At 43.4% G+C, this 26,297-nt stretch overlaps 1 protein-coding gene across 1 annotated transcript in view; it reads right to left on the reverse strand.

Moving 5' to 3' along the window:
- The window catches only part of LOC126249410 (secreted frizzled-related protein 1-like), a 446,333-nt gene that overhangs the window by 188,799 nt on the left and 231,237 nt on the right, over nt 1–26,297 (reverse strand). The window contains exon 2 of the mRNA XM_049951064.1: nt 18,919–18,993. Coding sequence (XP_049807021.1) covers nt 18,919–18,993 — 75 coding nt within the window. The remainder of the gene's footprint in view (nt 1–18,918; nt 18,994–26,297) is intronic.

The raw sequence follows: 26,297 nt of genomic DNA on the forward strand, positions 1-26,297 counted from the left end.
GCGCGGTCTCAGCAGTCTTGTCACGGTCCGCGCGGCTTCCCCCGTCGAAGTTTCGAGTCCTCCCTAGGGCATGGGTATGTGTGTCGTCCTTAGCGTTAGTTAGTTTACGTTACATTAAATAGTGTGTAAGCTTAGGGACCGCTTACCTCAGCAGTTGGTCCCATAAGGCCGTACCAAAAATTTCCAAATGTCCGCACACGTTGCAAGTATAAGTCGTGGTCATAACAGTGTTCTCTGTAGTTCTGAGTGCATAATGTCGGAGCTAAGTGAATGCCAACGTTGGCAAATTTTTGGTGTTCATATGGTTGGCATTTCCGTAACCAAGGTAGCTGAAGTGTTTGGTGTTTGAAGAGGCACCGTATCGAAAATATATACCGCATACAGGGAAAGCGGAAAAACATCATTTGCTAAGTTAATATGCGAATGAAATTGTGTATAGAGTCATCGTGAGAAACGGTCATTGGAAATGACTGTGACGAAAGTGGACGAAAACTGCAAAACTCGCTGCAGAACTCGATGTCGCACCCGCGAGCCATGTCAGCATCAAACAAAGCGAAGGGAGCTCCAAAAGCTGGGAATCGCAGGGCGAACTGCCATTTCAAAATCACTCATCAGTGATTCAAACATCCGTAACAGGAAAACGTGATGTCGAAGCCATAAAACGTGGCCTATGGAGCAATGGAAGAAAGTGTTTTGGTCGGATGAGTCTCGTTTCACAGTTTCCAAATTCTGGTCGAGTTTACATCTCAAGAATGAAACATGGAGAGGGTTCGGTGATGATTTTGGCAACCATATTGTTGTATTACATGGGATCCATTGTTACCCTGCAAAGCTGTATTACTGCAAAGGATTATGTGACCATTCTGGCTTATCAGGTACGTCCCATGGTACAATGTTTGTTGCCCAACGGTGAGGCTGTGCTTCAAGGTGGCATGCCCTTTGTTCACACAGCTCGCATCGTTCAGGACTGGTTTTGTGAGCACGAATATGAATCGTCGCATCACCCCTGGCCACCAGTCTCATCATTACTGAGCCTTTGTGGTCTGCTTTGGAGAGAAGGGTGCGTCATCGCTATCAACCTCCATCATCGTTATCTGAACTTCACAGTATTTTATCAACTTGTGGATGTTGCAGTTCTTCTTATTTCTGTGTTTGCTAAGAACAAAACTATAAAGGCATCTTGAATAAGGCGGAATTCTTCTCCAATTAGATTTATTTTTCAGGACGAATGGGGCAAGATTACATTGAAAACAAAACAGGACATGTGTTTAGCAATTCTGCGACGACTGGAAACTATTTTTCATGCCAGTGGTTTTTCTACTTCCTATTAGGCACGGTAATGTGCTGCGTTTTAGGTGTTTCAGTATTTTTGTCCGCTCGCTGTACGTCGTGTGGTGATGCGTCGTAGTGATGCAGTACACAGGTTTGGTTCAAATGGCTCTGAGCAGTATGGGACTTACCTGCTGTGGTCATCAGTCCCCTAGAACTTAGAACTACTTAAACCTAACTAACCTAAGGACATCACACACATCCATGCCTGAGGCAGGATTCGAGCCTGCGACCGTAGCAGTCGCGCGGTTCCAGACTGTAGCGCCTAGAACCGCTCGGCCACCCCGGCCGGCACACAGGTTTGTTTTCCCTGGCTGATAAATTGTTAAAGGCGCTAGACCATGGTGGTAAATATAGGTGGAATACGATGACGAATTAGCTTCTTTCCTTGTTTATACACTCCTGGAAATGGAAAAAAGAACACATTGACACCTGTGTCAGACCCACCATACTTGCTCCGGACACTGCGAGAGGGCTGTACAAGCAATGATCACACGCACGGCACAGCGGACACACCAGGAACCGCGGTGTTGGCCGTCGAATGGCGCTAGCTGCGCAGCATTTGTGCACCGCCGCCGTCAGTGTCAGCCAGTTTGCCGTGGCATACGGAGCTCCATCGCAGTCTTTAACACTGGTAGCATGCCGCGACAGCGTGGACGTGAACCGTATGTGCAGTTGACGGACTGTGAGCGAGGGCGTATAGTGGGCACACGGGAGGCCGGGTGGACGTACCGCCGAATTGCTCAACACGTGGGGCGTGAGGTCTCCACAGTACATCGATGTTGTCGCCAGTGGTCGGCGGAAGGTGCACGTGCCCGTCGACCTGGGACCGGACCGCAGCGACGCACGGATGCACGCCAAGACCGTAGGATCCTACGCAGTGCCGTAGGGGACCGCACCGCCACTTCCCAGCAAATTAGGGACACTGTTGCTCCTGGGGTATCGGCGAGGACCATTCGCAACCGTCTCCATGAAGCTGGGCTACGGTCCCGCACACCGTTAGACCGTCTTCCGCTCACGCCCCAACATCGTGCAGCCCGCCTCCAGTGGTGTCGCGACAGGCGTGAATGGAGGGACGAATGGAGACGTGTCGGCTTCAGCGATGCGAGTCGCTTCTGCCTTGGTGCCAATGATGGTCGTATGCGTGTTTGGCGCCGTGCAGGTGAGCGCCACAATCAGGACTGCATACGACCGAGGCACACAGGGCCAACACCCGGCATCATGGTGTGGGGAGCGATCTCCTACACTGGCCGTACACCACTGGTGATCGTCGAGGGGACACTGAATAGTGCACGGTACATCCAAACCATCATCGAACCCATCGTTCTACCATTCCTAGACCGGCAAGGGAACTTGCTGTTCCAACAGGACAATGCACGTCCGCATGTATCCCGTGCCACCCAACGTGCTCTAGAAGGTGTAAGTCAACTACCCTGGCCAGCAAGATCTCCGGATCTGTCCCCCATTGAGCATGTTTGGGACTGGATGAAGCGTCGTCTCACGCGGTCTGCACGTCCAGCACGAACGCTGGTCCAACTGAGGCGCCAGGTGGAAATGGCATGGCAAGCCGTTCCACAGGACTACATCCAGCATCTCTACGATCGTCTCCATGGGAGAATAGCAGCCTGCATTGCTGCGAAAGGTGGATATACACTGTACTAGTGCCGACATTGTGCATGCTCTGTTGCCTGTGTCTATGTGCCTGTGGTTCTGTCAGTGTGATCATGTGATGTATCTGACCCCAGGAATGTGTCAATAAAGTTTCCCCTTCCTGGGACAATGAATTCACGGTGTTCTTATTCAATTTCCAGGAGTGTATTTATCGATAATCTCTTGTGCAACGAACAGTCGTGTGTGACTGTAAAAGAGCGCAGGTCACTACTGTTTCCAAAAGGGGTAAAAGACGGATGTCCCAAACTACACATCAATATCTCTGACGTCCACCCGTTGCAGGATGTTAGGTACTTTCTGAGCTCAAACATTTGGAAGCTTCTGAAGGGAAAGAAGCTTCTGTCAGAGAATCAGCACGCATTCAGGAAAAAAACATTAGTGTGAAACACAGCTGACTTTCTTCATATACAGTATCTTGCAAACACTAGATGCAAGTGAACAAGTGCATTCCGCCTTCCTAGGTTTCGGAAAGTTGTTCGACATAGTACCACACTGCCGACTAACAACCAAGAGAAAATCATACGGAGTATCTTCACAGACATGCAGTTGGTTCGCTGAGATTTTCACTAATGGAACCCTGTCCTGCACAGCGATTGCTCAACAAAACGAAAGGACCAGCCGACGTCACCCAAGGAAGCGTAATAGGACTTATAATTTATTCATAAATCATGTCTGACAGAGTGAGCAATGCTATCAGATTGTCCTCTGACGATGCTGTTGTCCCCGTGAAAGTATCGTTGTTGGACTAAGAAAATGCAGAAAGACTTGGACAACGTTTCCATTTGGTGTGAAGAATCGCAGTTCAATCTCAATGTAGACAAGTGTAATGTGCTGCGAATACATACAAAGATAGATCTCTTATCATTTAGCTACAAAATAGCAGGTCAGCAACTGGAAGCAGTTAATTCCATAAATTATCTGGGAGTACGCATTAGGAGTGATTTAAAATGGAATGATCATATAAAGTTGATCGTCGGTAAAGCAGATGCCAGACTGAGATTCATTGGAAGAATCCTAAGGAAATGAAATCCGAAAACAAAGGAAGTAGGTTACAGTACGCTTGTTCGCCCACTGCTTGAATACTGCTCAGCAGTGTGGGATCCGTACCAGATAGGGTTGATAGAAGAGATAAAGAAGATCAAACGGAGAGCAGCGCGCTTCTTTACAGGATCATTTAGTAATCGCGAAAGCGTTACGGAGATGATAGATAAACTCCAGTGGAAGACTCTGCAGGAGAGACGCTCAGTAGCTCGGTACGGGCTTTTGTTAAAGTTTCGAGAACATACCTTCACCGAAGAGTGAAGCAGTATATTGCTCCCTCCTAGGTATATCTCGCGAAGAGACCATGAGAATAAAACCAGAGAGATTAGAGCCCACGCAGAAGCATACCGACAATCCTTCTTTCCACGAACAATACGAGACTGGAATAGAAGGGAGAACCGATAGAGGTACTCAGAGTACCCTCCGCCACACACCGTCAGGTGGCTTGCGGAGTATGGATGTAGATGTAGATGTAGATACGTGAAGCAACATTTGTGCATGCTGCTTAAGATGGGTTACCACTTGAACCATGTTTTTTACGATCTGAGGAGATGATTGTCTAAAAAATCGGCGGTGCATGCTCCATAAGTCCTCCACTAATTTTGTTATACGATACTAGCGGATCCTGTATCATTGTTTTAGGTATTATCTTGCGTTTATTCTCATTCAAAGACAACTGTCATTCATCACATACCACGGAAATGTTGGATTTTGCAGTGGCTGTGTTGTTCAGAAGTGCGATGCAAAGTTCCCGCGGAATGCACGCATGTCCGAAGAAATTTTGCATCGTACTTCTGAACAACACAAGCACTGTAACATCGTATTTACCCTCCAACACTAGGCAAGCAACTTTCAGTTATAATGTCTCCCCTGTATGGGAATTTACAGAATAGATGTACGAGTCCATGTTGTAGACACATGGCTGACGACATATGGAAGTTTGGGGTTGGCCGTAAAGCTTGCACGGATAGCCCACGGCTAAGGCGACCGATCGCGATAAGCGGTGGTTCAAATGGCTCTCAGCACTATGGGACTTAACATCTATGGTCATCAGTCCCCTAGAACTTAGAACTACTTAAACCTAACTAACCTAAGGAAATCACACAACACCCAGTCAACACGAGGCAGAGAAAATCCCTGACCCCGCCGGGAATCGAACCCGGGAACCCGGGCGCGGGAGCGATAAGCGGGTTAATCCTGGTTCTAGTCCCTCCGGCACAAATTTTCACTATCGTCATTTCTTTATACAGCTGATGTTTGTCTATATTGGTAGCCGCGAATATATTTCATGTAAACGGAAATGTTGTTCAAGTCTTTCTGCATTTTCTTAAAGAAGGTCCAACGACGATACTTTTGTGTAGACAACAGCATCGTCAACGAGTTATGTGATACTGTTGTTTACTGTATCAGGTAATTTTTATGTATAACTGAGAAGTTCTATTAGCTTCCTGTAGATAATTGCCTAAACAATGGAAACTGGTAATCTGCTTTATAATTTGCTATCAAATTTGATTAACAAGTAAGTCATCTAGTGTAAATGTTTAGGGGTAATACTAAGAAGCGATTTGAGTTGGGGCTAACACACAAAATCAGTATTAGGGAAGGCGAATGGAAGACAGATTTGTTGGAAGTTTTATGGGAAAATGCGATGCAACTGTAAAGGAAAGCTCGTGCGAGACACTCCTGCGATCAATATTAGTGTATTGTTGCTGCGATTGGAGTCTTTATGAATTAAGCATGAGAACAGACATCGATGGAATTGAGAAACGCGCTGCTAGGAGAGTATCTGGTCGGTGTAGCCCATACCTAAGAGTAACAGACGCTCGGGGCTCCTGCGGGGGGACTCTGGAAAGAACGAGACGTAGTTCTCGCAAAACCCAGATGGGTAAATTTAGAGAAACAGTATTCGAGCAACAGCTGTGCTACCTCAACGGTATGCCTAGTGTATGAACCATGGGAAGAAGGTAAGAGAGGTAAGGACACGTACAGAAGCATATAGTCATTCACTTAACAGAAAATCACTAGTTTTGGAACGAAGTAAGCTTCTCCACGCACTTTACAATGGCTTATGGGGTCTACAGGGTATATATAGAAGCACGGGGCTGTTTGTTGGGTGCCTATACAGCGTAATTCGGAAGCTATTGAAAATGCTGTATATGTAAGAATAATTGATCATTTTGTATCACATAATTTGGTATAAAATGTATAGTTCGGCTTTAGAAGTCGTTTAACAACTGAAAATGCTATATTCTCTTTTCTCTGTGAGGTACTGGATGGATTAAACAAAAGGTTTCGAACCCTAGGCATATTTTTTGATTTAACTAAGACGTTTAATTGTGTTGGTCACAAAATATTGCTCCATAAGATGGACCAGTATGCAATACGAGGAGTTGATCACAATTGGTTCACCTCTTACTTTAACAACAGACAGTAAACTGCCGTTATTCACAGTGTTGAGAATGGCTGTGACGTGGGGTCTGAGTAGGGTACGGTCAAATGGGGGTGCACCAGGGATCAGTGCTGGGGCCAATCCTGTTCCTTATTTATACAAATTACGGGTAATTATTACGGGTAATTCTAAAATATTTCTGTTTGCTGATGACACTAGCTTGGTAGTAAATGATGTTGTGTGTAACATTGGCTCTGTTTCAGATAGTGCAGTTCATGACGTAAGTTTATGGCTTGTGGAAAATAAACTAACGCTAAATCACAGTAAGACTCAGTTTTTACAGTATCTAACACACAATTCAACAAAACTCGACGTTTTAATTTCACAGAATGGGCATGTGATTGGTGAAACAGAACAGTTCAACTTTGTAGGTGTTCAGATAGACAGTAAACTGTCGTGGAAAGCTCACGATGTCGACGACATTCCCTCAGCGCTGATGATATCCTTGGGAGATACAGCCATGACAAAACTATTCCACCTGGTGTGAAGGACATACAGTATGAGACGGTGGAAATATAAGGAGCAGTCAAACGAAAAAGAGACACAGGGAAAAACCTAAGTAAAACGTTTATTATTTGAAAAATAAACGCCATAGCTGCTAATACATTTATCCTACTGTGAGACAAGACCGCCAGTGCCTTCATGGAAAAACGTTTGTGGTTGTCTATGGAACCATGTCGCTCGAACACATGTTGCCAAGGTCGTTTCGTCTACGCTGCACAAATTTTCCTGGAAAGCCCTTACACATCCGCCATAGATCCCGATCTCTCCACACGCGATTTCCACATTTTTGGTGCCCTGAAGAAAGACATACTGAAATTTCTTTCTTAAAAATTTTACTTAAACTGCTGAGTGAAATTGAATGCAAGTGAACCTACTTTCTCTTTAGTTATTCTTATCATGTCAGCACTGATCCACAATATTCTAGCGCAACGCAATCTGACTGCTCAAAAAAGGATAACCAGACTTCAAATAATTAATTGAAAAGAATGCCCTGAATGAAAATAAATCTTAACAATAACCTATACATTTTATAAGCACTTACCTCAGAAAAATCTTCGTTACGCGAACTACTGCAATACAGCGAGCGTCAATACTGCCAGCTAAATAAAAAATTCTAACTACTAAAGGCACTAACTACTAATAGGCATGTGGTTAGCAGAGGAAAGATTTTGTTGCAAACCAAACAATGTATTTCTTACCTCAATAATGTGACATCCAGTTCAGACACAAACATAAATCGTCATTGACGTCCATTACAAAGGTATGTAATCATGAATGATATTCAATCTCCAGGTCGAACACGTACAGATCGTTAGCCTACGCTAACACTTCAGACCTCTACCCTCCATCAATGCCGACTTCTCACATCTAACATCCATCATCACTGCTCGTCGTTCACCTCCAACTGCCCGACAGTACTTCCATCACTGCTGGCGACTAATTTCCAACTACCCAACGCTACTGGTGATTAACTTCCAATAACGAGTCCGACCAGCCACAGAGTCTCTTACAAAGTAAGCGCAGTCAGAGATCCAATGCAAAGCGCTACAAAGCGCTGCCAACACAAAAGCAGCCCATTTGAATTAATTATTTGAAGTCTGATTATCCTTTTTTGAGCAGTCAGATTGCGTTGCGCTAGAATATTGTGGGTCAGTGTTGACATGATAAGAATAAGTAAAGAGAAAGCAGGTTCACTTGCATTCAATTTCACTCAGCAGTGGAAGTAAACTTTTTAATACAGAAGTTTCAATACGTGGCCGTAAGTTTGCTTCGGACGAAGAGGTGCACGCCTGGATACAATCACGATGCCGTAGGTAACAGCAAACGCTTTTCCATGAAGCCATTCACTGTCTTGTCTCACAATAGGATAAATGTGTTAACAGTTTTGGCGACTGGTTTTGAAATAATAAACATTTTATTTATTTTTCTATCTGCCTTATTTTCATTTGACTACCGTTTAGTCTTTCAGACTCCAAGAGGAATGTAATAATTACAGTTCCAAAGAAAGCAGGAGGTGACAGGTGTGCATATTACCAAACTATCAGTTTAATAAGTAACACCTGCAAAATACCGATACGAATTATTGACAGGAGAATAGGAAAAATGGTAGAAGCCGACCTCAAGGGAGACCAGTCTGGATTCCGCAGAAACGTTCGAATACGAGACGCAATACTGACCCTACGAATTATCTTAGAATATAGGTTAAAGAAAGATGAACCTTCGTTTATAGCTTTCGTGGACATAGAGAAAGCTTTTGACAGTGTTGCCTGGAATACATTCTTTGAAATTCTGAAGGTAGCAAGGGTAAAATATAGGGAGCGACAGGTTATGCACAACTTTTACAGAAACCAGACGGCCGAGTCGAAGAGCATGAAAGGGAAGCAGTGGTTGAGAAGGGAGTGAAACAGGTTTTACAGGAACCCAAAGAAAAATTTAGAGAGGGAATTGAAATTCAGGGAGAAGAAATGAAAACTTTGAGGTTTGCTGATGTAATTCTGTCAGAGACTGTAAGGGACTGTGAAGTACAGTTGAATGGAATGGACAGTGTCTTGAAAGAATGATATAAGATGAACATTAAGAAAAGGAAAACAAGGGTAATGAAATGTAGTCGAATTAAATTAGACGATGCAGAGGTCGTTAGATTTGGAAATGAGAGATTAAAAATACTGGTAATTTTCAAGAAAGATATCCTACCGAATGCACCGGTCTTTAACCATTTATATCGAACATCTGACTCGATGTCGACAACACAACTCTGATGGCACGAATTATGGTAAATGGTTAGTCCGTTGCCAGGGGAACATACTTTATCGTTTTCGGTTGTGAGTGACAATGAGTGAAATCGTTACAGTTTCGAGTGCCGCTAATCTCACATGGCGAAATGTAATTCCTCGGTTATGTAGTATGGAAAGTTGTTTGAAATGTTGTTGGTACTTCGGATTGCTTCCAAATGAGGATAGCTGGAACTGTGTAGAATGTCGTGGACTCAGCTCCGTGAAACTTCGCAGGAAACATGCGGATGCTGATTTTCCTTTGCAATTGTACTGCGTCCATTGTCACAAGAGTTACATAGCACATTAAAAAAAGAAATATTTCAGCATGAATTTGTGAATCATTCTGTTGAATTTATACCATCGAATGATCTATCTGTCCACTCACAGGACATCAAACATTTGTGGAAATTTGTCAAATCGTCGATAAAAGGGGAGGGGCGTCCAGGGGATAGGGACGAACTCTACTTCTTCCAGTACCTATATTGACACAAAATGAGGGTGCTTGGAAAAATTGGCCCTCCTCATACTCCCCACGTATATCTAACTGACATAACAAGCTGGCGGCAAATACGAGAAATAGTGCATGAAGAAGACGTGGCCGACGAGTAAAGTAAGTTACTAGTTTCGTTTGCAACTAATCGTAATTTAATAATCGTTCGTCTTTTGTCGTTGCTCTACTGAACGCTGTGAACGGTATCCATAACTCGCGCCACCACGGTCATGTGGTCGACATAAGAGTCGCATGTTCGATATGTATCGTTAGGGATGCGCCCGTTCCGTAGGCAATCATTCTTGGAAATTACCGAAAGAAGATGAGTTTTGGTAGTTGGGCAGTAAAGTAACAGACGATGGCTGAAGTAGGTAGGGTATAAAATACAGACTGGCAATTAAGAACAGAGTTTCTGAGGAAGAGAAATTTTGTTAACATCGAATATAAATTTAAGTGTTAGCAAGTCTTTCCTGAAGGTATGTGTCGGGAGTGTAGCCTTGTACGCAAGTCAAACGTGGAAGATAAGCAGTTCAGACAAGAAGAGAACAGAAGCTTTAGAAATGTGGCGCTACAGTAGAATGCTGAAGATTAGGTGGGTAGATTGCGTAACTAATGAGGAAGTTCTGAATCAAATTGGGAAGCAAAGAAATTTTTGGCATAACTTGACAAAAAGAAAGGATTGGTTGATAGGACACATTCAAGGACAGCAGGGAATCGTCAATTTACTATTGGAGGGAAGTGTGTGTGTGGGGGGAGGGGGAGGGGAGGGAGGGGGGGAGGGGGGGGGGAGCGGAATTACAGAGCGAGTAATACCTTGGCAGAATTGTTTTGATGTGGATTCGTTAATGTAAACAGTTGTAAATCTTACACTGAACAGATTAAGTACACAGTTCCGAATTCCCAATAATAAATGCAAAACAATGAACAAGATTCAAAAGGCTGTGGAGAAATAACTTTAAAAAAGCTAATGGAAAATGAGATTTCATAATGCCTCTACAAGTCGCTTCATAGAGCTTTACATACATTTTCAAGAGACCTCTACATTCATAATGTCGCTTCTTGTGAGTAGCTGTCTAAAAGGACTACCATAAATCCATTCGCTATGTGTCACAGGTAAAATCCAGGCTTGACGCACACTAATATTCAGTGGAGAACGTCATAAATATCAAACCGCATCTGTATTAATTAAAGACAAACCAGGAGATACCGAAACAGGTATATTCCAAATAAAAGACAGTCTCTGTTGCAATATTTATTGATTAATAATCCGTTTCGCGCTCTTAGCGCATCATCAGATTGACTTCAAAAGTCAGCGGAGGCTCATTAGTCAGAATTAAAAGATGGAATTAAGAGCGCGAAACGGGTTATTAATCAATAAATATTGCAAAAGAGACTGGTTTTTATTTGGAAGATGGAACCACTGTTGCTGTAGCAGGTCAGAGCAGAATGGAACAATTTGTACGAAACTGGTATGGTATGTTGGCAAAATAAAAAAAGAATATATATCGTAACTGATTGCTGTTTACTTTTTTATGTTTGGAGTTATATTCTGGCCACAGCACTATGGTGTGCACAAGAACAGATAATCAAACCTGCGAAGAACGTCCATGACGTATTGTTATATACGTGATCAATGTGACAAATACACTGCTAGCCATTAAACTTGCAACACCATGATGGCGGTATGCGGAAGACGCGAACTGGCACAAAGTGAACTGCATGCTTGGATATGCAGTTGATTAGCATTTCAACACAGCTGCAAAAAGAAGGTAGCAGTAACGTCATATGTCTTATTTACGAGGGTCGGTCAAAAAGTAATGCCTCCCATTTTTTTTCTACTTAAAGAAATTAAGTTAAGTGAAAAATTTGAATTTGGCGCCATTCCTCAAACCTTCTTCTGCAATCCACTGCAGTAGTAACTTTCTGTGTCAACAGGTGGCAGCACAGCAGAAGTTTGTAAGATGGCCGACATCGATGTTCGTTTGAGACAGCGTTGTGTGATTGAATTCTTGAATGCAGAAGGTGAAACGCCCATACGCATTCATGAAAGACTGAAGAAGGTGTATGGTGTTGTGACAGTGGATGTCAGCACTGTTAGACGATGGGTTCGTCGTTGTAAGGAAGCTGAAGGGCAAACACCGTTGACTGACGAAAAGCGGAGCGGCAGGCCGGTGAGTGCAGTGACTCCACACAACATTCAGCAAGTTGATGACATCATTCGTGGTGACCGTCGGGTGACTGCAGATGAAGTGTGTCGCATTATTTCTCTTAGTAAAGGCAGTGTGATCACGATTATTAAACAATTGGGGTACTCAAAAGTTTGTGCACGGTGGGTTCCAAGAATGTTAACCGATCAGAATAAAGAGGCAAGGAAAACAATAGCCTCCCAACACTTGCAGCGCTTCCGTTTGGAGGGAGATGAGTTTCTGAAAAAAATTGTGACCGGGGACGAAACATGGGTGCATTTTTTTGAACCCGAATCAAAGAGGCAGTCAATGGAGTGGCGTCACACAAGCTCGCCGAGGAAGAAAAAATTCAAAACTGTGCGGGGAAAGTTATGGCAACAGTTTTCTGGGATACAGAGGGTGTGATTCTGGTTGATTTCTGGTTGATTTTTTGGAGCAGGGATGCACAATAAATTCTGTTCAATACGTCACAACCCTCAAAAAACTTAAAGCACGTCTTCAGCGAGTTCGCCCAACAAAATCAATGGCAGATGTTCTTCTTTTGCATGACAATGCAAGACCACACACCAGTCGTCACACCTCTGACGAGATTGTCAAAATTGGATGGGAAGTTTTGCCTCATCCCCCATACAGCCCTGACCTGGCACCATCAGACTTCCATCTGTTCGGGCCACTAAAAGAAGCTCATCGTGGGATTCATTTTGAAGATGAGGAGGCCGTCAAAACATCCGTGCGTCAATGGCTTAGGAAGCAGAGCTGTGATTTTTACCGTGCTGGGATGCATGCCCTTGTTCAAAGATGGACCAAAACTGTAGAGATGGGCGGAGATTACATTGAAAAATGACAAAATGATCCTCAATGTTGTGGTTTTCAACCTATGTAATTGCATTTAAATTTCCTGACAATTAAACGTAGAAAAAAAAATAGGAGGCATTACTTTTTGACTGACCCTCGTACATAAGGCAAGATTACGCAACAGGTTTCTCATTCAGAAACGCCATCTGAATGTTGATTCCCTTCACTTGATAGATACATGCTTCCATTTATGAGGTAGGCTGCCATTCAGAATTCGCACCTAACGAATTATGGAATGTCTTGGTCACGTTCATCAAGGCATAGCTCTGTCTCCGCTGCTCTTTGTTACCGTAATGGATACCATAATGCTCGAATTACCGTGGAGAGTGCTATAAGCTGATGATGTGATGCTTGCGACGGATAACATGGAAGATCTTGAAACTCAAATCCTAAAATCCACAAAGTTTGTCCTCCGTTTAAACATCCACAAGGCTGAGTACCTCGAAACGATTCCATATCCTGAAACTATACAAATTAATGGAGCTCCACGAAACAAGGCGGACTCATTTCGATATCTAGGTTCCCGATTACAGAGTGGCAGCTACATGTGTACATGAGTATGTACGAGCAAGAATCAAAGCAACCTGAATGAGACTCAGAGGTGTCACTGGTATTCTCTGTGATAAGAAAACGCCTACCCACCTAAGGTCAAAGATATACCGCAGAATGGTGAGACCTGTTGCATTATGTAGTATCGGGTGTTGGCCCGCACCTAGAAGTGATACAGGGTGTTTCAAAAATGACCGGTATATTTGAAACGGCAATAAAAACTAAACGAGCAGCGATAGAAATACACCGTTTGTTGCAATATGCTTGGGACAACAGTACATTTTCAGGCAGACAAACTTTCGAAATTACAGTAGTTACAATTTTCAACAACAGATGGCGCTGCAAGTGATGTGAACGATATAGAAGACAACGCAGTCTGTGGGTGCGCCATTCTGTACGTCGTCTTTCTGCTGTAAGCGTGTGCTGTTCACAACGTGCAAGTGTGCTGTAGACAACATGGTTTATTCCTTAGAACAGAGGATTTTTCTGGTGTTGGAATTCCACCGCCTAGAACACAGTGTTGTTGCAACAAGACGAAGTTTTCAACGGAGGTTTAATGTAACCAAAGGACCGAAAAGCGATACAATAAAGGATCTGTTTGAAAAATTTCAACGGACTGGAAACGTGACGGATGAACGTGCTGGAAAGGTAGGGCGACCGCGTACGGCAACCACAGAGGGCAACGCGCAGCTAGCGCAGCAGGTGATCCAACAGCGGCCTCGGGTTTCCGTTCGCCGTGTTGCAGCTGCGGTCCAAATGACGCCAACGTCCACGTATCGTCTCATGCGCCAGAGTTTACACCTCTATCCATACAAAATTCAAACGCGGCAACCCCTCAGCGCCGCTACCATTGCTGCACGAGAGACATTCGCTAACGATATAGTGCACAGGATTGATGACGGCGATATGCATGTGGGCAGCATTTGGTTTACTGACGAAGCTTATTTTTACCTGGACGGCTTCGTCAATAAACAGAACTGGCGCATATGGGGAACCGAAAAGCCCCACGTTGCAGTCCCATCGTCCCTGCATCCTCAAAAAGTACTGGTCTGGGCCGCCATTTCTTCCAAAGGAATCATTGGCCCATTTTTCAGATCCGAAACGATTACTGCATCACGCTATCTGGACATTCTTCGTGAATTTGTGGCGGTACAAACTGCCTTAGACGACACTGCGAACGCCTCGTGGTTTATGCACGATGGTGCCCGGCCACATCGCACGGCCGACGTCTTTAATTTCCTGAATGAATATTTCGATGATCGTGTGATTGCTTTGGGCTATCCGAAACATACAGGAGGCGGCGTGGATTGGCCTCCCTATTCGCCAGACATGAACCCCTGTGACTTCTTTCTGTGGGGACACTTGAAAGACCAGGTGTACCGCCAGAATCCAGAAACAATTGAACAGCTGAAGCAGTACATCACATCTGCATGTGAAGCCATTCCGCCAGACACGTTGTCAAAGGTTTCGGGTAATTTCATTCAGAGACTACGCCATATTATTGCTACGCAAGGTGGATATGTGGAAAATATCGTACTATAGAGTTTCCCAGACCGCAGCGCCATCTGTTGTTGAAAATTGTAACTACTGTAATTTCGGAAGTTTGTCTGCCTGAAAATGTACTGTTGTCCCAAGCATATTGCAACAAACGGTGTATTTCTATCGCTGCTCGTTTAGTTTTTATTGCCGTTTCAAATATACCGGTCATTTTTGAAACACCCTGTAAGTACTCATTACACGTCATGGTAATGCGGTTGCTGAGAAGATCATTAGGCATTTCACTTCTCGACAACATCAATAATACAACAATCCAACTATCTGGAGTGACTCCAATCAAAGAGAAAAAGCAAGAATGTGGTTGTATGGACACATCATACTGGCACCATCCACTTCAGTTATCAGCTCAGTCTATGATCTCATTTTCGAAGGAGGGAGACAACGTGGAAGACCTAAATTACGGTGACTATACTCTATAAACGCAGATCTGAAATCAAGAAGCCTAAATCCAAAGGAAGCGTTGGACCAATAGAAATGGCGCGTGCGTTGACCAAAAAACGGACACCGCTCCAATGCGAAGAAGAAGATGATGATGAAAATAGATATATGAAGCCTAGTGACGAACTGATTGAACATAGAGAGCAGTAGTGGTGAGAAAAACAAAGGCCATCATCAGATGGCTATGGCAAATATACAGTGTATATAAGACTATCGAAAAATACAGCCAACAGGAGATTGCACACGGAACATCGATCATATACTATACAATTTGAAAACCGCGGAGGAACCATGCAGGCATAGTACTTAAAAAAAGAAAAAAAGTTTCATGTAATGTACATGCACTGATAGGCCAGTGTATTAGAAACTACTTTGCTCATCTTGTGCTGTATTTGCGTCGAGACAGACACTGTATTTTCTACGATACTTTGGTTTTAATTTTAGTTTTTACTTTAACGCAATCTTCTGACTACTCAGTCATTATTGCTGGTGTTAAGTTCGTTTTATTTACTGATTTTATAGCATTTTATTTCATGGCACTATGATGTTACTGATTACATATGGACCTGATTCACAATATTTCCTGCTGCAAAGTTGAGTTCAGCATTGCGTAATGTTAACTATTTTATTATAGTGAGCCTGGTATTTTTAACAAGTTATTTTCCAATTCATTCCGTTACTTTATGTTTTAACATACGCGGTACATGCGTTTACGGTGTGTCTCATATTTGTCCTTCTTTAGTTTGTGATTTGCGGATAATATGTATATAAAATCCCAATCTATGTTACTTTTGCCTGCACTGTTTTTGAAACTATTTCATTTCTACACCTACTTTGTAATTTGTATGAAGCTATGACACATTCCACGCTCACATTGTAATTATTTGTCTACGTAAGTCATATTATTTCGGTGTTTTTATATCTTTCAAGTTGTTATAATTTACGTCTAGTAGTGTATTGTATGTTAACCAGGTACCTAGAAAGGACGGCGAGGCTCCGTCCCCGCCGAAGTCGCAGTGGTCCACAACCTCACGACGACTACCGCAGTCCACTTCACTCCTCCACCGCCCCATACCGAACCCAGGGTTATTGTGCGGTTCGGCCCCCGGTGGACCCCCCAGGGAACGTCTCACACCTGACGAGTGTAACCCCTATGTTGGCGTGGCAGAGTAATGGTGGTGTACGCGAACGTGGAGAACTTATTTGCGCAGCAATCGCCGACATAGTGTAACTGAGGCGGAATAAGGGGAACCAGCCCGCATTCGCCGAGGCAGATGGAAAACCGCCTAAAAACCATCCACAGACAGGCCGGTGCACCGGACCTCGAAACAAATCCGCCGGGCGGATTCGTGCCGGGGACCGGCGCTCCTTCCCGCCCGAAAAGCCGTGCGGCAGACCGCACGGCCAAGCGGGCGGGCATACATTTACGTCTTAACTGATACCTGCGCTATGTTTAGTAATTGTAGCGGCTAACATTTCACGTGATAGCCGGCTGCTGTGACCGAGCGGTTCTAAGCGCTTCAGTCTGGAACCGTGCTGCTGCTACGGTCGCAGGTTCGAATCCTGCTTCGGGATGGATGTGTGTGATGTCCTTATTAGTTATGTTTAAGTAGTTCTAAGTCTAGGGGACTGATGACCTCATATGTTAAGTCCCATGTGCTTAGATCCATTTCAACCATTTCACAGGTTATGTTTATTTTGTTATATTATTTACTTTTAATTCTGCACATTACGTAAAATCTTTTCATGAAGTAATATGCTTGCATGATTTCTCCGTGGTTTTCAAATTGCATAGTACATAATCGATGTTCAGTCTATGACCTCCTGTTGGTTACATTTTTTAATAGTCATTTATGCTCTGTTAGTTGCCAACCCCATGTGGTGATGACAGTTGTTTTCCTCAGCACTACAGGTCTCTATGTACGTCCAGTTTGGCACTAGGCTTAATATACGTATATGGGCTATTTTCAATACCTTGGTTGCCCACTGCTGTGAGGCTGTGGCCGGCCGGTGTGGCCGAGCGGTTCTAGGCGCTTCAGTCTGGAACCGCGCGACCGCTACGGACGCAGGTTCGAATCCTGCTTCGGGCATGGATGTGTGTGATGTCCTTAGGTTAGTTAGGTTTAAGTAGTTCTAAGTTCTAGGGGACTGATGACCTCAGATGTGAAGTCTAATAGTGCTCAGAGCCATTTTGTGAGGCTGTATGGCTCGGTCTTGTATTTCTTTGTAACTATTGATGCAAAGTCTGGTCATTACGTATTTAATTCTTCTGTGGCATTACATGTTGTAATACCTTTTTTTTATTTTTAACACTACAATGTTCTATTGATGAGGTATCAAAGCGCATCAGTGAATTAAATTGCGACCTAGATTTTCCACAATTCATTAAGTGAATGTTGATTGTTTGTAGAAGACTATGTTATACCTCGTGTAAGAAGGGGAACCGTCTTGCGGTACGTGTCGCATTAACCAACATCATCGTGACCTATCGAGACTGCAGTTTAGCGTTCCCCGATATTGGTGCTCATGTCAGTCAGGATGCTTGCGACTGCCATTCGAATATGGAATCGATGTGTTCACAAGCGACTAGCGCCTGAGAGGACAAACATATTCTTCTTTCGGCCGTTAACCACCATACACCCATGTCAAGTTCTTCAAGTCAGCAGGACAAGTAGCTACACAGACAGTGCGACGACATCTGGAGCACCATGGACTGTCAGCACTGCAGATAATGGTTGCTTATAAGTTCGGAAACTATGTTGAAATTCTCCACGATATCAATCACAAAGAGTATGAAAGTAATTTGACAGCAAAAGGAAAGGAAAAGTCTTTATTTTTTTTCTAATCCTGTCAGTAATCTCGCCTTGTAGGATACCAAATATCAGGAATAGCCTACTGATGGTCGCTTTTACATGATATGGAATAGTATGAGGGCAGATGCTGCTTTTGTTCTTCTCTTTCATCATGAACGCTATACCGCGATTCGCATGAGAAAGATTATGCAGCTCCCCCCATTCTGTCCTCCAGTGTGAATGGGCCAAATAGTGTATCACCGAAGATACCTACCCATACGTTAACACTGAATCTGGGTTGGAATGAGGCGGAACGAGTTGCACGAGGATTCTCGTCAGCATAGATGTGTAAAATGTGTCTGTTCATAACACCATCTCTTGTGAACCCATACTCGTCAGGCCATAAGACGTGGTTCACCAAATCTGGTTGGTCATTAATCATCTGTGATAGCCACCGACAGTATGCGAGACGATGTTCATGGTCTTGAGGGCTGGCATTTTGTTGAGTCACCCATTGTTATACCAGAATACTACACGATCAACGGAACGCTGGAAACACTGCTTAGTGAACATCACTTGTGGTATCAAGTGTAATGAGGAAATAACTGAAATTCTAGTCAGTTAGTAAGGAACCAACCAATCATTGACTTCTCAAATACCTGTATATACCTACCGATTTCTTCATATGCATATAGAAGAGTTGGCATTTACACAGTGGCCATTACTGATTTTCTTAGCATAGTAGTGAATATTTTGCTTCATAGGATAATAGCAACATACTTACCAAAATCTGCTCTGCAAAAGTTGTCCAGTATGTTTTCGTATGTTTCAACTTGATTGCACACTATGCAGCCACTATCTGAAACAAAAATAACAACGCTATTTCAGTTTTTTAACAACAAAGTAGCTTTTCGAGACTGTGTTATAGAAAAGTTAATAACAGCTAACAAACCTTCTTTCTGGAGGAGTTGCAAAATTTGTAACTAGGCAAGAACAAGTCACTCCGAATATTAAGGTTAACCGTGTACTAACTCTCAAATTACACAATTAACAAACAGGTGAGGAACTGACAGATACTGCAGCTATGTACTGACTCATTCACTTGTTCGTTCTTTATGCAATTCGCGCTTAAGAATGAAGGGCTTGCATGTTGTTGTCAACTACATGCTGAAACGTGAACGATGCTCAGAATCAAGCCATCCGCTTACCTATGTACCTGCTTCTTCGAAATAAGGCCCAACAGTCTCTAAGTGCACGTTATGTTTAACTTTGACCATTAGCTGTTCCTGTAGCTTAGCATACAGTCAAATGAATTTTCTGTGAAATAGTCTCTGGGTGGATTCCTTCTTCCCTGAGAACTATATACAACATTAGTGATACGAAATTATCTTAAGAATTACCTACAGTATTTAATGAGAAAAATTTCAACAGAGTCGTACAACTGTTTCTTACTATTGATTTATTATTGCCTGTAATACCAGAATGAAAAAGAAAGATTTGTTTTTTCTCTGGAGGAGGGGAGGTATAAAATACCTCTCTCATTGTGTCACGAGAAAAATCTGTAATTTGAAATAAATTGCATTAACCAGCTGGTTTGCACGTATTATCATGCTCGTCGATCACATATTAATTTAAAACGGAGATAAATTTGATACTGCACAGAAGAGTGTGAGTTCATTATCGATTTGCGCTTAACAACCATGCTTAGTTTCTCGGTCACCTGTGGGCGAGTGGGGCATATATATCCATAAAACTTCAGTATATTTTCTGTAGCATTGTTATAACATTTAAATTTGAGCAAGGGAAAACCCTACGCCGGTATATAGCACCCTTCGTTGTAATTTTTCCTTACAAGAGCACGAGCGTAAAATTTCTGCGCCATACTACCAATGTTTAGACTCTAATGACAGTTACGTCAACGATACGTTGGGCTATAATTAACTTTCTCTCCTCCTGACGGATGCATCAACATAAACTGTGTCTTACCCTCTCTCTCCTTTATATTTTGAACAGAAGTTTCGAGTACAACAAAAAAAAAAAATACTGGCACACAATTTGATGATCCAGATCTGTACGTTCACCTTTCGTATTCGGGCAAAAACGATTATAAAAGTTATCTATGCCTCCTGTACTAGATGTCTTCGTCACAGAGTCGGGTAATGATATCTCTCCAGCACTTAAAACTGATAGTGATGTGCTGATTCCATAAATAGTCCTAATGCAATCATTTTGTTCATATGCATTATTCTGACGTCCTTAGTTAAGCGGCGGCCGCGGTGACCGAGCGGTTCTAGGCGCTTCAGTCCGGAACCGCGCGACTGCTACGGTCGCAGGTTCGAATCCTGCCTCGGGCATGGATGTGTGTGATGTCCTTAGGTTAGTTAGGTTTAAGTAGTTCTACGTTCTAGGGGACTGATGACCTCAGATGTTAAGTTCCATAGCGCTCAGAGCCATTTGAACCATTTGAATTTGAACCTCAGTTAAGCGTGAACTCACAAGACTTTTACGACCACTTCTTTTGAACTGAATGGAAACGAACTACCACATACGTATCTCTCTCACCGTTTGTCGGGAAACATCGGGTTAGAGTAATAACCTGCATCTGTAGATAACAAAGGATGCTATTAGACCGACTAAATAAAATCCTTACTCATTTTAAAAGAGTAGTTGCAACTTCAGATTCCTGGACTTCTATTCTCATCTGCTTCCATTGAAATTTACAAATTAATGCAACAAAATTTACTTTGTATGTACTACCTATCTTTGTGCTGCCAGGATGGAGTGTATTTGTCTTAACAACTGTGTGTTTTAAATCAGCTTTAATATGAAAAAGTGTTGTTGAAATTGTTCTCCCTTGAGAGCCTTTGTTTTGCTCAGTCTTCAACTGAAGATTCTTACATTACTAACACTTATTGTTGCAGTAATCATTACGAACTACTGTTGTTCCATGGCCTTCCATTAACTCACAGTTTTCAGTACAGGCGCATGAGGTTTACTAAATGTGAAAGAATTCCGTAGTTGCCTCTTGTGTACTGAACGTTAATATAAATAGCAGCATGTTTGTGTATTTGGCCAGAAAATTGGTTAGTAGGCGTACAGATCCTTCTAGTATCGTGAATGGATACCCATCAGTGTGCGGAGATAAGCATTTTCGCCTTTAGCTTGTGGCCTGCTTCTAAATTCATCCGTCGATGTGTGTAGTTCGAATCTTAATATCTCCATTCGTCTTAATACACTGAAGAAATTCCACAACTTTATTAATTAACTTGTTTGCCTCTATTACTTGACATTTGGGAGCAATGTGAGTGAACTGTCGTAACATAACGTGGCAGTGCTGCCTCAAGAACGGTGCTGCCTGCGCTGGAAATGGCACTCAACACTCTGGAAGCAACCAGCAGGAAGTCTTCACTCCGTCCTAGGCTCACCTCACCGCCCCCGCTGTCTACGGCTCTCCCTTACATTTCCGCCGGACAGCCGCCTGAAAGAAATTTCCCTTGGCACGTGCACGTTCTTCTTACGAGTACCAGGGTGGTGATTTGCCTGTAATCTTCACTAAAAAGCTTCTATTTCTTTCGATGATTAACATTTAATTCTGGAAATATCTCAGTATAAAAATCAATGTGCACATAAAGCCAGTACCGGCGTTCTCTTATAGCATCTATCTCAGGACGACAGAATAATTTCTTTATACCAAACATCTTAAAGATTTCATAGCTCACTAGTTTAAGGAAACACCAAGAGAAAAATACACTACTGGACATTAAAATTGCTACATCAAGAAGAAATGCAGATGATAAACGGGTATTCATTGGACAAATATATTATACTAGAACTGACATGTGATTACATTTTCACGCAATTTGGGTGCACAGATCCTGAGAAATCAGTACCCAGACCAACCACCTCTGGCCGTAATAACGGCTGTGATACGCCTGGGCACTGAGTCAAACAGAGCTTGGATGGCGTGTACAGGTACAGCTGCCTATGCAGCTTCAACACGATACCACAGTTCATCAAGAGTAGTGATTGGCGTATTGTGACGAGCCAGTTGCTCGGCCACCATTGACCAGACGTTTTCAATTGGTGAAAGATCTGGAGAATGTACTGGCCAGCCGGCCGAAGTGGCCGTGCGGTTAAAGGCGCTGCAGTCTGGAACCGCAAGACCGCTACGGTCGCAGGTTCGAATCCTGCCTCGGGCATGGATGTTTGTGATGTCCTTAGGTTAGTTAGGTTTAACTAGTTCTAAGTTCTAGGGGACTAATGACCGCAGCAGTTGAGTCCCATAGTGCTCAGAGCCATTTGAACCATTTGTACTGGCCAGGGCAGCAGTCGAACATTTTCTGTATCCAGAAAGGCCTGTACAGGACCTGCAACATGCGGTCGTGCATTATCCTGCTGAAATGTAGGGTTTCCAGGGATCAAATGAAGGGTAGATCCACGGGTCGTAACACATCTGAAATATACCGTCCACGGTTCAAAGTGTCGCCAATGCGAACAAGAGGTGACCGGGACGTGTAACCAATGGCACCCCATACCATCACGCCGGGTGGTACGCCAGTATGGCGATGACGAATACACGCTTCCAATGTGCGTTCACCGCGATGTCGTCAAACACGGATGCGACTATCATGATGCTGTAAACAGAACCTGGATTCATCCGAAAAAATGACGTTTTGCCATTCGTGCACCTAGGTTCGTCGTTGAGTACACCATCGCAGGCGCTCCTGTCTGTGATGCAGCGTCAAGTGTAACCGCAGCCATGGTCTCCGAGCTTATAGTCCATGCTGCTGCAAACGTCGTCGAACTGTTCGTGCAGATGGTTGTTGTCTTGCAAACGTCCCCATCTGTTGACTCAGGGATCGATACGTGGCTGCAAGATCCGTTACAAATGGCTCTGAGCACTATGGGACTTAACATCTGAGGTCATCAGTACCCTAGAACTTAGAACAAACCTAACTAACCTAAGGACATCACACACATCCATGCCCGAGGCAGGATTCGAACCTGCGACCGTAGCGGTCGCGCGGTTCCAGACTGAAGCGCCTAGAACCGCTCGGGCACTCCGGCCGGCAAGATCCGTTACAGCCATGCGGATATGATGCCTGTCATCTCGACTGCTAGTGATACGAGGCCGTTGGGATCCAGCACGGCGTTCCGTATTACCCTCCTGAACCCACAGATTCCATAGTCTGCTAACAGTCATCGGATCTCGACCAACGCGAGCAGCAATGTCGCGATACGATAAACCGCAATCGCGATAGGCTACAATACGGCCTTTATTAAAGTCGAAAACATGATGGTACGCATTTCTCCTCCTTGCACGAGGAATCACAACAACGTTTCACCAGGCAACGCCGGTCAACTGCTGTTTGTGTATGAGAAATCGGTTGGAAACTTTCCTCATGTCAGCACGTTGTAGCTGTCGCCACAGGCGCCAACCTTGAGTGAATGCTCTGAAAAGCTAATCATTTGCATATCACAGCATCTTCTTCCATTCGGTTAAATTCCGCGTCTGTAGCACGTCATCTTCGTGGTGTAGCAATTTTAATGTCCAGTAGTGTATATTCAATCTTCCTACGTTTGAAAATCATCAGTCTGGTGTAATCATATGAATGACGTAGAACTGTCTGTTTCAGCTCTTGAGGCGAGACATGTGAACACATGAAAACAATAAATAAAGCAAAAATTCTTTTAGGTAGCGTTATAGCTTTTCCGAGGAGAATGAGCTGCACCGAGTATGGCAGCTTTTAGTCAGATTTTACCAACGTAATTACGTGCTACGCAATCGATAATCCATAATTTTTTATGAAACAGTGTCTTTTCAGTCATTTTTGCCTTACTGAGTATGAAAATATACTTATTTAATGATCAGTTATGCGTATTATTAAACTGAAGCCTAATCTATAACGATTTGCAGTTCGCAGGAGTAAAATGCAATGAGATGGAGTGAAGATGATTTTTGACTATGTATATTTGTAATTTTTTAAAAGTCTTTCATTATTACAAGACATGTAGAAGACAGTTAATTCTATTATATTTATTTTGAAGTCTCAGCATATGTGCCAACAGGAGCACGAAAATCCGCTTTTGACAAAAGTGCGCCGGCCGCTGGTGGCCGAGCGGTTCTGGCGCTACAGTCTGGAACCGCGCGACCGCTAAGGTCGCAGGTTCGAATCCTGCCTCGGGCATGGATGTGTGTGTTGTCCTTAGGTTAGTTAGGTTTAAGTAGTTCTAAGTTCTAGGGGACTTATGACCTCAGCAGTTGAGTCCCATAGTGCTCAGAGCCATTTTTTTTGACAAAAGTGCCGCAGGAATATCTCGCGACGTCTTTGGTATGCGCTTCTTGACTAATCGAAATAATTACTGCTGAAATACAGTGAACGTAATTTTTTAGCAGATGTGGAAATAACAGGACTTGAATTTGGACGTCTCATAAGCTACCTTCTTTCTAAGCACCAACCTTTTACGCAATGGAAAGCTGTTATAAACAAACGTCTCGCCTTTCTGTCTATCCCTGTCTATCCCTACCTGTGTATGTGTGTGTGTGTGTGTGTGTGTGTGTGTGTGTGTGTGTGTGTGTGTGTTCCACCTTTCTACGGGACGAACCGGAAGGTAACGGATAAAATTTTGGAGATTGTTCAGGTGAATTTTATGGGTGGTTTGGTATAAGACACCTCTGGTGTCCTGTGGCTCGTCACAAAGTAATTGCATTTCGTTTGATTTCTTATCCCCGTTTATCTTTACATCTGTATTGCACTGAAAATATTTGCACAACAGTGCAAATGTCGACGGTATTCGCTATGTGCCTTGTTTGGAAACAAACGTATTTCGTCCCCTCACGGTACTTGTTGTTGACAACAGTAATGCCCACTTAACCCTTCGTCCTTAAGCTTGCAGTGACTGCTGCTCAGTTATGTCTCGGGTTTGTTTTTCCGGCAATGTTAGTAGTACAGTAACAGTGATACATAGCAAGCAGTATGGATAGGGTCGCTTATGAAGAGTTGGCCAATATGCACCCTATGTATGGGTTCACTGGATGCAACGGAAGAGCGTCATAACGACGCTATGCTCAGGCGTTCCCGCAGCGATGACGGAAACAACAACAATAACAACACGATACTTTTTCATATGAGTATCGTTACATTGCTCTTTGTGTTGTACGTTTTGGTGATTACACAGTACAGATTTCTTCGCTTTTGTGAAGGTATTTTCACACAAACAAACATAACTCGTGTAACAAACCGAATAAATCATATTTACATTATTCCTCCATACGAGCCACTAGATACCACGTATTCCTTGTATTAAAATATTCAGAAAATATCCCTCAACAAACTCTGAAACTATGTCGGTGGAGTTTCGGTTCACTCTGTGTATTTCATAGAGGAATACGTATTGTCAGGTCGTATGCTGTGCTGAAGTACTGCAAAGAAGTAGTTGATATTCAACGACGCCCGATATCGAGGTCGTTAGTGACGGATTAATAGATCATTTGGGTGCAACGGGAAATTCCCCGTGGCCTCTTTGTAGGAAATATCATGACATTTGCATCCATAGACTTAGGGGAACCATGGAAAATTTAAGTAAGGGAAGATGTACGGACAGGGATAGGACTCTTGCATCGGTGTTTTAACTGCTACGCCACATAGCTATGAGCAAATAGCTTGTTTTGAAGAGCTGCCTGTACAATTGATGGTATGCTACCGTGCTACCAAAATACAGTTTCACTAGGCAAACACATTTCCAGCGACCCGCCTTGTTTGCGACTGGTCGCTCCATTATCCGTCATCAAATATGTTGGTTTTAGCAGATGGCTTATTTGGCGGCATACAATAAACAGCAGTAGCTGTGTCCATACAGGGGGATCTGAATGAGGCGTTCTTTGCGCCTAAGAGTATTTGCTAAGGGCGTAACGGCGTAGGCAGCCAGATCTGGTGGTATCAGCCAAGCTAAGTGCTGCAGCCACTCCAGCCGGGTGCGACGCGGCGAGCAGTTTCACGCCTTTGTCAATAAAAATACAGCAGCCTCAACAGTGTTTTACAGACAGTGGTGTATTACGTTCCTTTCGACACGCCTTACCTTCTGTCGTTCTGAAGTAAGGAAATGTTTAACAAGTGATTTTCAGATCGTTGTACAAAGGAAAAGGGTAGTCGTATATGTAAC

Source organism: Schistocerca nitens, chromosome 3, assembly GCF_023898315.1.
Source record: "Schistocerca nitens isolate TAMUIC-IGC-003100 chromosome 3, iqSchNite1.1, whole genome shotgun sequence".
Classification (NCBI taxonomy): Eukaryota; Metazoa; Arthropoda; class Insecta; order Orthoptera; family Acrididae; genus Schistocerca; species Schistocerca nitens.